General features: G+C 45.9%; 6 protein-coding genes across 6 annotated transcripts; 4 read left to right on the top strand and 2 right to left on the bottom strand.

The window, feature by feature from the left end:
- Window positions 1–1,287: 1,287 nt before the first annotated feature.
- Window positions 1,288–4,928, top strand: BDB00DRAFT_836804 (Metallo-peptidase family M12-domain-containing protein). The gene is made up of 9 exons (XM_053124511.1): window positions 1,288–1,629; window positions 1,740–2,181; window positions 2,295–2,689; window positions 2,761–3,070; window positions 3,147–3,262; window positions 3,362–3,409; window positions 3,496–3,696; window positions 3,757–3,898; window positions 3,965–4,928. The coding sequence occupies exons 1-9, from the start codon at window positions 1,542–1,544 to the stop codon at window positions 4,848–4,850; spliced, it is 2,628 nt and encodes an 875-aa protein (XP_052976930.1). The 5' UTR covers window positions 1,288–1,541; the 3' UTR covers window positions 4,851–4,928.
- On the bottom strand, window positions 4,929–7,526 carry BDB00DRAFT_836801 (Biopterin-dependent aromatic amino acid hydroxylase-domain-containing protein). Its single transcript, XM_053124510.1, has 6 exons — window positions 6,794–7,526; window positions 6,488–6,655; window positions 6,283–6,428; window positions 6,104–6,184; window positions 5,546–5,997; window positions 4,929–5,447 (listed from the first exon to the last, which is right to left on the bottom strand). The coding sequence occupies exons 1-6, from the start codon at window positions 7,231–7,233 to the stop codon at window positions 4,965–4,967; spliced, it is 1,770 nt and encodes a 589-aa protein (XP_052976929.1). The 5' UTR covers window positions 7,234–7,526; the 3' UTR covers window positions 4,929–4,964.
- A 12-nt stretch (window positions 7,527–7,538) lies between these two features.
- On the top strand, window positions 7,539–8,821 carry BDB00DRAFT_535899 (ML domain-containing protein). The gene is made up of 4 exons (XM_053117770.1): window positions 7,539–7,935; window positions 8,125–8,375; window positions 8,502–8,506; window positions 8,598–8,821. Exons 1-4 carry the CDS (start codon window positions 7,778–7,780, stop codon window positions 8,688–8,690), a joined length of 507 nt encoding a protein of 168 aa, XP_052976928.1. The 5' UTR covers window positions 7,539–7,777; the 3' UTR covers window positions 8,691–8,821.
- A 1,341-nt stretch (window positions 8,822–10,162) lies between these two features.
- BDB00DRAFT_836794 (fatty acid desaturase-domain-containing protein) lies at window positions 10,163–11,802 on the top strand. The gene is made up of 2 exons (XM_053124509.1): window positions 10,163–11,221; window positions 11,288–11,802. The coding sequence occupies exons 1-2, from the start codon at window positions 10,280–10,282 to the stop codon at window positions 11,531–11,533; spliced, it is 1,188 nt and encodes a 395-aa protein (XP_052976927.1). The 5' UTR covers window positions 10,163–10,279; the 3' UTR covers window positions 11,534–11,802.
- BDB00DRAFT_836790 (cytochrome c/c1 heme-lyase) lies at window positions 11,803–13,400 on the bottom strand. Its single transcript, XM_053124508.1, has 3 exons — window positions 12,432–13,400; window positions 12,267–12,353; window positions 11,803–12,200 (listed from the first exon to the last, which is right to left on the bottom strand). The coding sequence occupies exons 1-3, from the start codon at window positions 12,911–12,913 to the stop codon at window positions 11,963–11,965; spliced, it is 807 nt and encodes a 268-aa protein (XP_052976926.1). The 5' UTR covers window positions 12,914–13,400; the 3' UTR covers window positions 11,803–11,962.
- A 1,220-nt stretch (window positions 13,401–14,620) lies between these two features.
- Window positions 14,621–15,009, top strand: BDB00DRAFT_875120 (uncharacterized protein; the record flags this gene model as incomplete). Its single annotated transcript, XM_053127306.1, has 2 exons — window positions 14,621–14,811; window positions 14,883–15,009. 2 exons carry the CDS (start codon window positions 14,621–14,623, stop codon window positions 15,007–15,009), a joined length of 318 nt encoding a protein of 105 aa, XP_052976925.1.
- Between the last annotated feature and the right edge of the window lie 402 nt (window positions 15,010–15,411).

Below are 15,411 nucleotides of genomic sequence, written 5' to 3'. Positions count from 1 at the left end.
TTTCTTGGCATTGAGTATGCATCTTGCTCGCAGCATCATCATTATCTTGACTATAACGGTAGATGGTTTCTTGCTGCTGTGTGGTGTAAGCTGTCATTCTTTCTAATCGTCTCAGATGTCTGGATAACGATTGCTTACCTTTTCCGGTATGGTCTCCCAATGCTCCTTGTGAACGGTGTCTCTCAGACTACTTTACAATTAGCATGATGATACGCTGTGGCTAATACTGCTGATAGTGATGCCGCTGTTCTTAGGAGTATTACAAGAACGAAGTTAAACCACATATTGTTGCATTTATGCACATATTATACAAGCGTAGCAATATGCCTCGTTGTTCTTCACCATATTGTGTTTGATTGTCTTACATGACATCAAGGATTGATGTCCGACGCAACATACCCTAGGCCGCCGTATAGGCAAGAAGCAGTAGTTTTAAAACTGTATTTTTTACTAGCAGTAGTAGATTTACCATGGGCTTTTGTAACTAGCAGGGACCAGTTTCAATTATCTTGGATGAACATAAATATAGCCGTATCGCTCATATCAGAATTATAATGTACACAAAGATTAGACTAGATTGTATAGGTTTCCGCTACCTCTCTCTGATTACAGAATCAACAAATAGTAAAGCATATAGCAAATGCGAACGGTGGGGGTGAAAGAGCAAGGGGTAAATGCAGGCGAAGGTTCAAGGGATGTACACCGACAAGGTCTGGTGATTGTGGGGCGTGGCTGATATGTTGCAGCAATTTAAATGGAGCATTATTACCATTAGATGACAGCAACGGCAAGTTGGATTGGTTGCCCATGGATATAAACTTCTCGTAACAGTTTGTTTCGCTGTGCTTTAATGCAGCATATGTCGTCTTTAGCGGGACTCTGTTTTTATTTTTATCCTTTGCAAGTGTAATCGGTTTCGGAGATTCCGTGCCGAACAAGCGAAACAGCGGGAGCAGTAAGACTGGAAATTCGGTAAATTCCAGCAACCTGTCAGTTGATTGATGATGAGATGGAAAAAAATGGTGTTGCTATCCTTCTTGGCAAACAATAACAATAACATCACCGGGGCTAGAAGAGCGAGATGGGGCCATCGCATAGCTCGAAGCATGGGTCGTACGGTGCGGCCGGAATTAGTTGGAAAGGGCAGATCTTATGGTGAGGAAGCGGGGGAAAATGGAGAAGAAGAAAGACTGAGTGGGTTTTCTTGGCATGGACCACAAACTCGTTTCCTGTTATGGCGATTCAAAGGAAAATCTCGGTTTTCCGCTCGCCCCATTTTTAAGAAGCCGCTGAAGCTGTGCCTCACACACACAGCTTGAGCTCACATACAAAGTCTTCGTGTAAGCTTTGTTTCCCTCTCTTCTTGTCTCTTTCTTTTCTTCATTTTACCTTCTCTCCGCTCCCCTTATTGTATCCGCAGCCATAAAAAGGGAAACAATAACATATAACAAGAAAGGGGACAAGACCACCTGAAATTCGTCTTTCTTTCTAACCCTGTTCACATACAACAACAGCAGTAAACACGACAGCATTGCATTTTGATGATTCATATTTTGTCTTCCTCGAGAGGAACAACTGCACTACTGTTCATCGTCGCAGCCGTATTACTGTCATTACACCGTGTATCCGGTAAAGTAGATACCTCTTCATTAGACAAGTTTCTAGAAGCACAATTACAGTAAATGCAGCACCAGTCCATATTCACACAGTTAGGGGGTGCGCTTTGTTATTATTTTTAGGTCACAGCGTAAACAATAGACAACTGTTGCATGTCGAACCGTTGAGGACAGTTCAGCTCGATATTGCCCCTCGCCCTGAGAATTTTTTCAGGAAACGAAGCTTGACACAAAACCCTGCATATACACCTTCCAGCCATAGTATTGAACACGATGACATTTTACGATTAACGCTTCGTGCCTACAACCAGTCTATTAATCTCCACTTGCACCCAAATCTCGACCTATTCCACCCGAATGCAGTGACATGGCGTAATGGCGAGGGCACACCCCTCACTCACGAACAGTTTCGAATCTACCGAGGTTACGTCGTCAGTGACTCGGATACCCACCATCGATGGAAACGAGACCGGGCAGGTGTGTCAGAACAACAATACTCGAATGATATCGATGACGCCCAGCATCTCGGTTGGGCTCGAGTGATTCTTCGACAGGATTTAACCAGGTAAGCATTATTAAGAGTAGCTTCCCTACTAGCTACTTCTTGATGATAATGATGATGTTGATGGTGGACAACGACACTCATCTCAATGCTTGCGATAATATGCGTTGGTTTAGACCCGACATGGACTATCCTGTGTTTGAAGGTGCATTTACAATGAACGGCGAAATGCATCACATAAAGACTACCCGAAACTACAAATTATCCAAGCGTTTGGATGATGCTGAATTAACCAACAAAGACAATGCCCACATGGTCATTTACCGTGACTCCGATACCACACTTGTCTCACCCGACAACGAAGACGACAGCCATAGTGGAGGGTGCGGTTTCGATAGATTAGCCTTCAACAGTGGTAACCAGTTCCAGCATCCAGTTTTGCGCGCGGGCCATCCTGCTGCAGGCGAGATGGGCATTTACACCCCTGGCCACTTGTTTGACTCTCCTGTCGGTGGAAGCAGTGGTTTGGCCAAACGGCAGGATACCAGTGGGTGTCCAAGCTCAACGCTAAGTAAGTCTTCCTTATTTTGGAAATTTTGTGCGACATTAACCTAACATATTGCTAACTCTCAACAATTTCAGTTAATTACATGGGCGTGGCTGCCGACTGTACTTACACCAGAAACTATGGATCGGTTGAAGACGCACGGACGCAAATCATCAATAATTGGAATACTGCCTCAGGAGTCTACGAAAACACGTTCAACATTCAATTGGGGTTGATCAATATCACAATCATGTCTGAAATTTGTCCGTCTTCACCAGACCCGACTTGGAACCGAGAATGCTCCAACAGTTATACAATAAGTGATCGATTGAGCGACTTTAGCTTATGGCGCTCGTACATGAGTGGTGATGGCGCTGGCTTGTGGCACTTGATGACAAACTGCGCGTAAGTTGAAAAAAGGAAAAAAGAAAGCGTCGTCCGAAAATACTGATATGACCGATGGCTTCTAAATTATCTTTAGAACGGGCGTGGAAGTTGGTGTTGCTTGGTTGCAACAGCTTTGTAACATGGGTGTAAATGAGCAAAGTGTTGGAGGCGTAACTCAATATGTATCAGGAACCGGTGTTTCCTCAGTCCGTAAGTTAACGTTGCCCAAAGTGAAAGAAAAAAAAAACATATCTCGCGATGATTTGGATATTCAAGACTTAACCTGAACGATTGTTTTCACTGCTGTAGTTCGTGACGAGTGGAAAGTTGTCGCACACGAAATCGGCCACGGTTTTGGTAAGTCAAACGCTAATGCAATCTGTCAAAAAAAAGAAATAGAATATAGAAACACTAACTTTTTTTCTGCTATATCGGCGATACAGGTGCCATTCATGACTGTACATCCGATACGTGTCCATGTAGTGGGTCATCATGTAGTTGCTGCCCACTGAGTGATATCGAATGCGATGCTGGAGGAACATATATCATGAATCCTACAAATAACGTCTCGAGTGAAGCGTTCAGTCCCTGCTCAATCAACACTATCTGTGGCCTATTCTCTTCGATGGGATCATGTTTGGAAGGTAAAGAATGAAAAATTAGCCATCAAAATTACAGAATACTCATGTATATAATCATAATAGCTCCCGGTAGCCGTACTGTCCAGACATTGCAAATGTGTGGTAACGGTATCAAAGAAGACGGTGAAGACTGTGATCCAGGAGGAACTAGCAGCAGTTGTTGTGACGCAGAAACTTGTACATTCATTAACAACGCTACTTGCGAGTAAGTGCTGATATTGAGTCTTGTGTACATGAAAGGATATTTTTTTAATCGCTGTACGATAAATAGTGATGTAACCGACTTGTGTTGCGACAACTGCCAATTAGGTCCTGCAGAGACAGTTTGTCGTGAAGCACAAAGTGAATGCGATATTGCTGAATATTGCGACGGTAATAGCGGGGATTGTCCGGAAGATGCATTTGTGGACGATTCCACTTCGTGTGGTGGCGAAAACAGCGGCCTACAATGTGCATCCGGCCAGTGTACATCGCGAGATCAACAATGTCAGGAACGTGGTTCCGAGCTGTCCATTACGAGTGCCTGTTCAGGAATGAGTTCAAGTTGTCAAATTTCCTGCTCCAGCGCGAGTGGCTACGGCTGTACCTTATTCAATGGTAACTTTTTGGACGGCACGCCTTGTGGTGGAACCGGTCTGTGCAGAGACGGATCATGCGACTATGGAGGATCAAGCAACCGAGCACTAGCATGGCTTCAAAACAACAAGGAGATTGCTATTCCAGTAGGCGTTGTTTTAGCCCTCATCCTGCTTTTCATTCTCTTCCGATGCTTCTTTAGAGGCTGCTGTTGCTGGCCTGGTCTCACTGCGTACAAGGCACGTCGACGAGCACTCCAGAACGGCCAAGTAGCACCGCCACCGCCAGGCTATTACAACAACGGACCTAATAGCCGGCCACAAACTGCATCACCACATCCACCTCCTCCAGGTTCACCACTACCACCACCAGGAATGCGATCATCCGGCGGATGGGTCGATCCTACCGCATACAATGGTCCTGCGGCCGCAAGTCCTCCATATCCTCCACCAATATACGCGCCTCCGTCCTCCGCACCTCCACCCCCACTCCACAATGCTCGAAGCACTTCTCCACCTCCACTTCCACCAATGCATGGTTCGCCTGCAAGTCGAGTCCAGCGGTTTACAGGAAACCACTAAATGATCCTGTTCTTTTTTTTTCTTGTAAGATAAGGGGAAAACATACTAGATAGATCAGGGAGATCATAATATATTGTAAATTTTTTTTTTCTGTCATTGTACTATTATATAAATTTAATGAGAAAGTGATTCAATTACGGTGGTTAATGTCTTCATATCGTCTCTAATGCCTTTGGCAAAACGAACTACTTTGTCCTTGGTATCGAGCACCTCAATTGTTTGTGTTAATGCATTGTATCGCACCGAGAATGGACGGTTCATTGTGGCTGCAAAGTTGCGTACTTTTTCTTGTGCATCCTTGAACGAGTCGGCCACATAGTAAACTGGTTGGAACGTTGTGATGGGATACTCTGTAACAGCAGTCTTTTCTGGCTCAAAGGGTCGGTGTTCCGGCTTGTCCGACAAACTGTATTCCAATTCGCCAAATGAGCTCAACAAACCAGCACCATAAGCCCTGAGCTCATCTCCTTGACGGCACACACCAAACTCTGCAGTGAACCAGAAAATGGTGGCGAGTTTCTTGACGTCTTCGTCCGAAGCCCCCAGCGAAGCCAAACCAATCTCTTGTGAAAAGTCTGCAAAGTCGGGATCTGCAAACTAGAGAGAAACAGAAGCGCACATTGGTGCAAATGCCTATTGTTTAGGACACGCCATCGACTATGCCAAATATTTATAGTAGCACAGCAGTTACTTACCAAAGGTGCATGGCCGAGCAACTCGTGACACACATCGGGCTCAGGGGTATAGAAGGGTTGCGAAGGATGGCGAATATACTGGGTCGAATGGAAGACGCGGAAGGCAAAGGCATTCAAAAAGTCACGACTTGTCAACAAGCCCATGACAGGACGGATCTGGAAACCTGTGCAATCCTTCAGGAAGCGCGACACAGTCTCCAACTGCGGAATTTCCTTGTCGCTGTAGCCACAGTTTTGTTCAAGCAATGGGAAGACGTACTGATGCTCACGACAGGCATGTGTTTTGTACATTTGCGTCAGTCGACGATAGACCTGACCCCATGCGTCGTTTTCTGCAGGAGTGTAATCGACGCGAGGGACAGGATCGCCTGTGCGGAATGCCTTTGCCATGCGTGTAATGTCGGCTCGACGAGCACGATACTCGGGATCGTGAGCACCGGGGTGGTCAGAACCTTATATGAAAGGAAGGAGGGGGGGGCATGTGAGTCGCCGAGTCCGTTGTCAGATAGGTAAACGTACCCTAACCCAGTAATGATGATGATGATAGGAAAAACTTACTCAACTCCCCGCCCATCTCAAGCACCTTTTCAGAAAACGTGTCGAGATCTGTCATCTTACGTGGGAACCATGGCACACTATCTGCAGAAATTTTCCCACGATTATTCCCACGGGTTGTCAGTACCTTTTTTCCTGCAATCTAAAGACTCATAGTGATGAAGATGATGCCTCCTTCCTACCCAGTGCATTGCCATCAGCGCCGATAACACGTACGTCCGCTGTATGCGCACGAAGACCTTCTACCAGATTGTTCACTTGCACGGCGTCGCGAGCCTTCAGATCCACAAAGAAATCATAGTCCCAATCTGAAGTACGGCTGGGTCGTCTGTTCTCAAATGTTAGATTACACTGTATTCCCACAGTATCGATCCAAATCGCACTTACGACTCGATACGGGTCAATGAGACGTCCATGGCCTTGATGGCAGTCAAGCAGTTCTCCAGGGCACCCACCTTATCCGTAATTGAAAAGCACAATGTCGTCTTTAAGCTATTGACCTGCGACGGCGGCTGTGAGGCCCTCTGTGTAGCCGCTTGTGCAGCGTATGACCGCCTATCAAACAAATGACAATTGTTTTTTTTTTTTTGTTTTCAATGAGTGAATCAGGCCATACTATAACTTTTCTCGCGGTCACATGCCGAATGATCGGAGGAAGGTTCGCGGAGAGAGAGTATCAGGAAGATTCCTTACTTTTCTGCGACAACGCCTACTTGAGCATGTCGTAGCATACGTCCTCGTATGGTGTAGCCAGACTTCTTGACCGTAAAGATTGTGCCCGGCTCCTTGCCTGGGATTTCTTTGCTCAACACAGATTGAGCCTTGGTCGCATCAAACTGTTTGCCTTGTTGCAGTTCCAACTTTTCCACACCATGGCGTTTCAGCGTCTTGACGAGTTCGGTTTCGGTCATGGTCATACCGGTATAAAGATTGGTCAGCTTGTCAACGATCTCATCCGCAGTATGCTTCTGAATTGATTCCGCATTGCGAAACTCTGCAGGGATCGATGCTTTGGCCATGCCCAGCACGTCAACGGTGTCTAGCAGATCCTTGGCAAACTTTTGGATCGCGTAGTCTCGTTGCGTGGCAACTTCCTTGGTGCTGCGTTCTTCCAGCACCTTTTTGTCGGCCATGCAGCGCTGCACCGCTTCCTATACATCCGTTGTGTGCGTATATGTTGAGTTGATAGTTGACAGACAAAACTTGTTGCTTACTGTTATTACGTTTAATTCGTTCAACTTCTTGTCTCGTTCTTCAAGGCTTGCTGGAGTTGGTGTAGCATACGATCGGGTGCATTGCAAAGAAGGCAGGAGCGATCGCGATCTAGCGCGAACAGTCCACAGATTTCGAAGCATTCTGAGGCGGTCTTAGTAAACAGGACAAGAAGAATGAGGAAAAAAAGGGAAGAGAGGGGTGGGGTTGGCACATTAAAACAAAACATCGGCAAAGCCATTTTATATATGCTGGATTTCAAAATTTACAAAACTTTCCCAGGATAAAGGGCAGACATGTCAAGCAAATGCTTTGCTCTGAGCGAATCCTACCCGTAAAAGGCAGGTGTACAATAAACCCAGGCAGTGTTGGTTCGGCGCTCCAATAAAAGCCGCCCATACCTCGTCAGTCTGCTTGGGGGAACGAGCACACTATCTTTCCCGGTTTCCCACTATTTTGCTACCCATGAAGAATTGGACATTGTCCCTATTACTCCTTGCCTTGAGCATTGCTGTTATTGAAGCAGCAATAATCCCTTCTTTTCTTTCTCAGAATGACCAGCCTGCATACGAGTCGTCTACCGACCTGATAACTCATTGTGGTGACGACAGTGATCTCTTGGAGTAAGTCAAGAACCTCCATTGTACAACTCTTTTTTTTTTTCCCATCGCACGCAGTAGAATTGTAAATTAGAAAGATTACGACAAGGGTGCTGGTTGAAAAAGTGGTGGCCTAGAGACAGTCGCAAATGAGACTGCATATATATATATTCATGCATACTGACAACATCACACCCCTTACGTATCATTAAGAATCAAGGATATCACGTTGAACCCTGATCCTCCAAAGGCGGGGGAAAAGTTGACGGTTGATTTTAAGGGTTTCTTGAAAGAACAAGTGCCTGAGGGCAGCACTGTTGAAGTTACCGTCAAGTACGGTGTTGTCCAGCTGATCAAGAAGAAGTTTGATTTTTGCCAAGAGGCCGACAAGGTTGATGAAGAATGCCCTATCGAGAAGGGCGATCTCCAACTTACGAAGCAAGTTGATCTGCCCAAGGAAATCCGTAAGTGGTTTCTTTTTTTTTTTCTTTTTCCCATAACCATGATCTCATTGGATGAAGTAGGACTAATACCGAAAACCTTGTTTTATTCTTGTATGTGTGTGTGTGTGTGTGTGTATATGCATATAGCACCCGTGAGTATAGCAGTAATGGCATCATAGGAATCAGGAAAATTCCCCGAACTCTACAGTATTTCTAATCATCCGTCATCCTCTTTCTTTGTAGGGACGCTACTCAGTCCGCGCAGTGATCACGACACCCGAAGAAAAGCAAGTTACTTGCTTGGACGGCCGTATGAGCTTCCCTCGCCACAGATAGATTTCCACCTTTCTTCTTCAGTTCAGAGCCGTTTGTCAGGAATTAGATCATAAAGAGCACAGGCACCACTCCTCCTTTTCCTTTCTTCTTATCCACCTTTGCTTATCCATGCAATCATCTATATCTTGTTCGAATAAACCCACTCCTTCATCTTTTGTCGATCTATCAAAGCCTGTTCAAGATAGCCTGCTGATTCAGGTCAGGCAGCCAGCCAGCGACATATGCATATACACCAAGGAATCTAAAACATAGTACATAACTTTCAATAGAGTATTACATGAACAAGATCAAAAATAATACAAAAGGCACCACCACCACCTTTTTCCTTTAAACCAATTGTTGAACAATTGCCACAATCGTAAGCCATCACCAGCCACGAAAGAAGGTCAGGGGATAGCCTCCGCACCGTCTTTTTCAAAACCACGACACTGTGGCCATTCTCTTGTGAGTGACCCATCCTTGGTATCGAATGTGATAGGATGCCTTCTCGCTATAAGTTGTCCAATGGGAGACTTGATTATCCAAACAACTGTTCATGTGGATCTGGCTGCTCTACGGTCAAGTGCTGCTCTAAGTAGCATCTCATGTTCTAGACGCTTACCTTTTCGACACATTGCTTTCTTGAAATCAATATTGAGTAACCGTTATAAGTGCTGTCACAAAGTTACAAGTGGCTATAAAAAAGATAACTCTAATAAAAGCTAGCACTAGATCGAAATAAGCCAGCACCCCATCTCATCAGCAAGTAGAAGGAATACGTCTGCGTGCTTTCAGTGCATGTACATTGGCTGGGGTTACGCTTCAGCTACTGTGACATATAGATTATCTCTGTATATAGCTGGCGGGCATGATGCATGCTTGTGTATAAAAGTCTTTGCATCGCACATCATGGCCTGAGTCGCTACGTATAACACAGGTATGGCAGCCGACTTGTCTTCTGCGATGGCGCAACACCTTTGTGTAACATGGTTGAAAGGTGGGTTTTCTATGATAGACAGCCACTGGGGTGATGCACACGGCATCTCATGCAGGAGTTGTTGACATGCATCTTGAGCCCGGATTCGCTAAATAAGGTCTGCAATGCCACTCTAACATTTTCGGGACGGGTTGTGCTACTTGCCCAACGTGACCCTGATTTATTTTGCACACACACAGAGTGCTCGGCATCAGATAAAGGACATGTGGACAGTTCCGGAAAAAACAACGCGTTTTAGGATCAACGAATAGAAAAAAAAATGAGCGAGTATGAGCTAGCTACTACTATGTTTATCCATTGAGCCGTTGACGATGAAATAAGAATTCTCGTTGCTGTTTTTCAATGCCCTCCTCCTCCGACACAAAGGGAACAGACGATCGTTACAGGAGGACAAGGCAGCAAAGACCACGCAGTCTATTTCCGTCGCCTGACTTTTTTTTTTTTTTTTTTTTGTAACTTGGCTATTTCTCTTTTTTGCTGCCCCTCTTTTTATTTCTCTCTCTCTCTCTCTCTCTCTCCAGCCCGTCGACTTCCCTCGAGCACCAAAAAAAAAAAATAAGCAAGCACCTCTCTTTTTTTCCTCGCTTCCAGCTTCCCCACAACACGTCTCGCCATGCCTCCTTTTGTCGAGACCATCGATAAAGACTCTGTGCCCGTGTCACGGCAGAAACAGACAGCGCAACACCAGGAGACGCAACACCCGGACTACCGCTTTCCGCTGTACCTGGGCCGCTGGAAACGCTCTATTCCGTACGTACACGAAGATTTCGCCCGCGATGACATGGACGAGCCCCATCTCAAACGAAAGCACACCATTCTTCGAGAACATCCCGAAATTGAAAAGTTGTACGGCACGGATATTCGGACACTCTACGTCGCCATTGCCATCAATGTGGTGCAGCTATGGATTGCATACTACTTTGGCCGCGTGTGGACACCACCAGCGTACGTGTTTATTGGAGTCGCATACTTTGTTGGAGCAACCCTGACGGGGGTCATTGGCGTGATTATACACGAAGCGTGTCACTGTCTGGTGACCAAGACTAAAATACTCAACCGGTACGTGGGTTTATTGGCGAATATCTGTCTTCCGGTACCGATTGCCCAGTCGTTCCGCCGCTACCATATACAGCACCACTCGTGGCAGGGCGTCGAGGGACTTGATCCAGACTTGCCCCTGGAGTGGGAGAAAACATTGATCCAAGGCAACGCGCTGTGCAAGCTGCTGTGGATCATGATCTACCCGTTCATGTACGTGATTCGTGGCGCCGTTATGCAGAGCGACCGCAACCTGACACCGTCCAAATGGGAGATCATCAACACCGTGTTCACAGTTGCTATGGATACGCTCATCACCAAGACCTGTGGATGGCGCGGTCTTGGCTATCTGTTCCTGTCCCTCTATCTCGGCTATTCGTTGCATCCTGGCGCTGCCCACTTTATCCAGGAACACTATACCTTTGACGATGGCCAAGAGACGTACTCCTACTATGGCATCCTCAATATCCCGTTCATGAACATTGGCTACCACAACGAGCATCACGATTTCCAAAAGGTAACGGATATGTACAAGAGAGTGTCGCTTGTTGCGGCTATTAACAAAAAAGTGGGATAATTGTAGATCCCATGGTCAAAGCTGCCGAAGCTTCGGTCAACAGCACGCGACTACTACGACAAGCTCTCGTACCATACGTCGTGGATCATGGTCCACTGGATGTTCATCTTCCAGAACACGCTTGGCCCTCAGTCGCGTCTTGTGCGGACCTACAAAGACTTCAAACAGGGTCGCTCGCTCCTTGGCAAAATGCGGGTGTACGAAGAAAAACAAATACAGCAGCGCAATGCCAACAAGGATGCAAACAAGTGAAAGCTCTCTTTATTGTTATTATTTATCTTGCCCTCTTCTCCTCTACAACAACAACAACATCATCCCATCCTCTTCTTCTACTTGTACTTTGTCAGCCGTCCTTTCTCATTATATATCCCTCCCTCTCTTCCTACATCATCTTCCATCACTCCCTCCTCTTTTCCTCCTTTTCTTTTTTCTCAGCACATAGTATCTAGCACACACACACAAAAAAAAAGACCTACGTTCGTTAATCATCGAAAAGAACAAATGAAAAATTACTATTCCCTGTTTTCGTTCGTTATTACATTTCTGTTTTTTCTTCTTTGTTTGCTTCTATATTAAAGTGGAATAAGGGTGTGTATGTGTAACTTTGTTAATGACGTGGATGTTGGGATGAAAGGCGTGTATACAATGATAGCAGGATGGTGTTGATGATCGAGGGTTTGCTTATGCGCTGGAATCTGGGGATGGCTTGCCGGGGAACCATTCTGCCCATTTCTCCGAAGCAGCTGCTTTCATACGGCAAAAGATGCTGGTCGGATCGTCCAGTGCAGGACGCACATCCAAGAAGAACACGGGGACGCCAGGAACATCTTCTGCTCCTTCATAGTAGTCAATCACATACCGTCGCTGTTCACCGCACCGACCAACGTACCAATCGTGTCGATCAAATGGTCGTGGAGCTCTAAGATAAATGTTTGTAAAGAATGAACATTTCCCACAGTATTACAGTGTCTTCTCCCCAACTTACCCCCACAGCGAGTGCCACCAGGCTTTGGGGCTTAAATCTCTCGGTCGTCCTTGAAGCCGAACAAGATAAGGATCCTCATCGCAGGGACTACGAGAACAGTTAGCAGGATGCAGATCTCAAGTGTACCAATGTACATCCGTCTTTTAATGCATAGAGACACTTTACCAGGCGCCGCGCATTTCCTCCCATTTTATTACTTCTTGCCATGCTTCTTCGTTCAAAAAGTTATGAATATCCACCATGGTTTCAATCTCTTCTTCAGGTGTCTCCCAGCCCTTGCGTCGCAGAGCGTTATAAAACTGCTGTGGGCTTGGATACTCCCACTTTGAGCTTGCATCCGCCTTTGGAATGGTCGAGATCACTCGTTCGGTAGGCAAGTCGACCGTTTGGTCTTCTTGACGGTTTTGTGAGAGTTGACTGGGCATCATGTTGAGTTCGTTCAACTTATCCGTCACTGGAGCGCCATTGCCACTGTCGCCTGGTTGATGCATGGGACAACTGGGTGGTGGTGGTGCTGATTTTGGTGTTTCGGGTTGATGCATAGGGCAGCTTGGTGGAGGAGATACCTCGGGCTTCTTTGGCTCTGGTTCTGAAGGTTGATGCATAGGACAACCAGGTGGTGGTGTCATCGATGGTGGTGGCGACATTGTGTGATTATGGTGTATAGAATCGTTTGTTTATGCCTTGTCGGAACAAGAGGCTTTTCAACCCGGATAAACCGACGAAAAGTCCTGCCGTCGGTCTTTGAATAGCAGTCGGATTCGGTTACTGCCATAACCGGTTGTGCCATGCATCCATTCTTCTTTGAATGTTCCTGTCTATTCAGGGTTACAAAAGGAGGAAGAACACAGAATCACTCGAGAAAGCGACGGAAGTGGATAGTTAGAGACTGTGTTGCATTTAAATTGGTGCTGTCAGTGCGCATTTTGTTGGTGTTGTTGTGGGTATGATGTGGGGTGTTTTAAGGATGTAATGGGTGCTCCACCATGAAACAAGAAGCTTAAGGGTATGCGGTGAATAAGATAATGGATGTCACGACAGATGGTGCCATGGATAAAAGGAACTAGATCGAGGACATAAAGCAAATGAGCAGACCACAAACCATGGAGAACGCGGAAGATGATTGAGTGGCTGCTTACTGAAGAGGGATTATATCGAGAAAATAGCTCTTATTTTACTTTTATTCCTCCACTCGACTCTTTCTTCTTGTTGACATGTGCCCACAACCCCGCGGTCTGCCACATGACTTTGACTTTGACAAAAAGCAAATTGAAAGCTATAAAACAAATCAAATCCTTGCAGATATTCATGTCGACAAGTGGAAAGATTTCGATATCGTTTGTTCAAGCATCAACCAGCAGCTTCCAGATGTCGAAGGCTCTAAAGCCATTTAACCTATTCAAACATCCCTTGCGTTCCATCAATAAAAACACAACAAGCATGCCCGTGCAACTCAGATCGATTCTTAAGGGCATACTCGCGCGTCATGGACAAGGTGGCCATTCATAGCACTGTCAATCATGCCAAAACAAAGAATGAATTGAAAGCTGAACTTGTTGGCACACTACTGGTGGGAAATGCTTTAGACAAGCAGGCGCCAAATGCAACGGATGGATATAGCATATTGAATTCCAGCGCCAACGCGAACCGCCTACCCAGCGATGACAACGATGCAAACGACATGATACGAATAGGCACGATTGAAGTTTTCTGATATTTTGTTGTTTTGTATTATCAACAACCACATATCTAAGCTGCCCTTGTAACTGTTGCATATAAATTGTTGCATTTAGTAATTTTTGAAATTTGCATGTATGTTTGAGCGCTTAGTATGTTATGATGAATGGCTTGATAGTGCAGGGCCACATGGCCTCTGTGGTAACCTAGCAGCGGGAACAAGAAGGCGCAGAAGTTTGTGTCACTTTTCTTTTGTCAAAAAGAAATCACCGGGAAGCCTGAACAGCGCGGAGGCTTCGTTTCGCAATCCTAAAAGCCATGGTGGCAAACGACGTTGAAGATTCGATGACGGGCCTAGGACTTCTCTTTCAGCTCTTTGATTCATTGACCATTCATCGCAGCATGCTAGATCCCTGCAAAGAACCCAACCCACTGAGTATGACATAGCTTTAAACTGTGGTTACCACTGTTTGACCGTTTCTTTGCTGGCATGGACTTCTCAACCAGGATCGACGAAACGAGCAACGCGTTTACGGCTATCAACAAGCGAGCGATGTATGCTAATGGCCATCATCCCATTGCGTTCAGGTTTGACGTTTGCTTTGTCCTTAAATACCACCACACATCCAAGATAATCGACGTTGCCGCGGCGGAAACAGCACTTGATGGTAGCGCCAATGATAAGATCATTATTGACTGCAAAACTTCTGCGCGAAAGGAAAGACATTCTGGATAAGCTGCTGGACACCTCGTTTGAACAGCATGCTGCCAATGCCATGATGGGCATAGTCATTCAATTAGACGGCTTTCAAGGTGCAGTGTCGTCGATCCATCTTGATCAAGATGGCCTTTGTACCCGCGGTGTACAGTATCCCTTCGCTGTTTCTCTGATACCATGGACGCTCTTCTTGCCCTGAAAGATCAATTGTGTTCCACCAGCGCCATCATCAGCAACCAGATGGATCTGTGTAAGGACAAGCGCGACTCTCTTGGTTCATCACACGCCTGCCCTGCGACCGAGATACCGCCACATGATCTCACCAAAAGGCAACGAGCCACTTGGTAATCTCCACCTCGACAATCCGTCGTTATCGTATCTCCCTTCCATGTCTCTCCCGTCTGAAGATGACCAGTGTCCTCGCCTTCAAATTAGCATTCTACCATATACCTATCCACACCTGTACATAACTACTCATACCTATCCAACAAAGCTTAGCTACGATTTGATTGGCTTGTTTTACACCTGAAAAATCCTGTGTTGCTTGATTCTTATCGTGCCATGTCTACTGGACTTGGATTTTCGACCGCGTCCCTTATAACCACTCTACGGTGATCTCACTGGCACTAAAGCTGCTTGCTCAGCTTCGCCACCCCACGATCACTGCCATAGATTAATAGACTCATATTCGCCCCTCTCTGTCCTCTTATTTTGTACTTTCTACTTCTTCATATTATCTCCAACACACCA

The sequence above is a fragment of the Zychaea mexicana genome (genome assembly GCF_025766255.1).
Source record: "Zychaea mexicana strain RSA 1403 chromosome Unknown BDB00scaffold_68, whole genome shotgun sequence".
NCBI lineage: Eukaryota > Fungi > Mucoromycota > Mucoromycetes > Mucorales > Lichtheimiaceae > Zychaea > Zychaea mexicana.
The sequence above is the reverse complement of the archived record's forward strand: the minus strand, read 5'-3'. Positions and strand labels throughout refer to the sequence as shown.

What these genes read in the sequence shown, in the direction of transcription:
- BDB00DRAFT_836804 (XM_053124511.1), top strand. Translation starts at nt 1,542, where the DNA reads ATGATTCATATTTTGTCTTCCTCGAGAGGAACAACTGCACTACTGTTC. An exon ending in GTCATTACACCGTGTATCCG is followed by an intron (nt 1,630 to 1,739) that starts GTAAAGTAGATA and finishes TATTATTTTTAG; the next exon opens with GTCACAGCGTAAACAATAGA. An exon ending in ATTAACAACGCTACTTGCGA is followed by an intron (nt 3,899 to 3,964) that starts GTAAGTGCTGAT and finishes TACGATAAATAG; the next exon opens with TGATGTAACCGACTTGTGTT.
- BDB00DRAFT_836801 (XM_053124510.1), bottom strand. Translation starts at nt 7,233, where the DNA reads ATGGCCGACAAAAAGGTGCTGGAAGAACGCAGCACCAAGGAAGTTGCC. An exon ending in CGCTGATGGCAATGCACTGG is followed by an intron (nt 6,185 to 6,282) that starts GTAGGAAGGAGG and finishes AAATTTCTGCAG; the next exon opens with ATAGTGTGCCATGGTTCCCA. An exon ending in TGAGATGGGCGGGGAGTTGA is followed by an intron (nt 5,998 to 6,103) that starts GTAAGTTTTTCC and finishes CTTTCATATAAG; the next exon opens with GTTCTGACCACCCCGGTGCT.
- BDB00DRAFT_535899 (XM_053117770.1), top strand. Translation starts at nt 7,778, where the DNA reads ATGAAGAATTGGACATTGTCCCTATTACTCCTTGCCTTGAGCATTGCT. An exon ending in GACGACAGTGATCTCTTGGA is followed by an intron (nt 7,936 to 8,124) that starts GTAAGTCAAGAA and finishes CGTATCATTAAG; the next exon opens with AATCAAGGATATCACGTTGA.
- BDB00DRAFT_836794 (XM_053124509.1), top strand. Translation starts at nt 10,280, where the DNA reads ATGCCTCCTTTTGTCGAGACCATCGATAAAGACTCTGTGCCCGTGTCA. An exon ending in AGCATCACGATTTCCAAAAG is followed by an intron (nt 11,222 to 11,287) that starts GTAACGGATATG and finishes GGATAATTGTAG; the next exon opens with ATCCCATGGTCAAAGCTGCC.
- BDB00DRAFT_836790 (XM_053124508.1), bottom strand. Translation starts at nt 12,913, where the DNA reads ATGTCGCCACCACCATCGATGACACCACCACCTGGTTGTCCTATGCAT. An exon ending in GAGGAAATGCGCGGCGCCTG is followed by an intron (nt 12,354 to 12,431) that starts GTAAAGTGTCTC and finishes CTGTTCTCGTAG; the next exon opens with TCCCTGCGATGAGGATCCTT. An exon ending in TGGTGGCACTCGCTGTGGGG is followed by an intron (nt 12,201 to 12,266) that starts GTAAGTTGGGGA and finishes CATTTATCTTAG; the next exon opens with AGCTCCACGACCATTTGATC.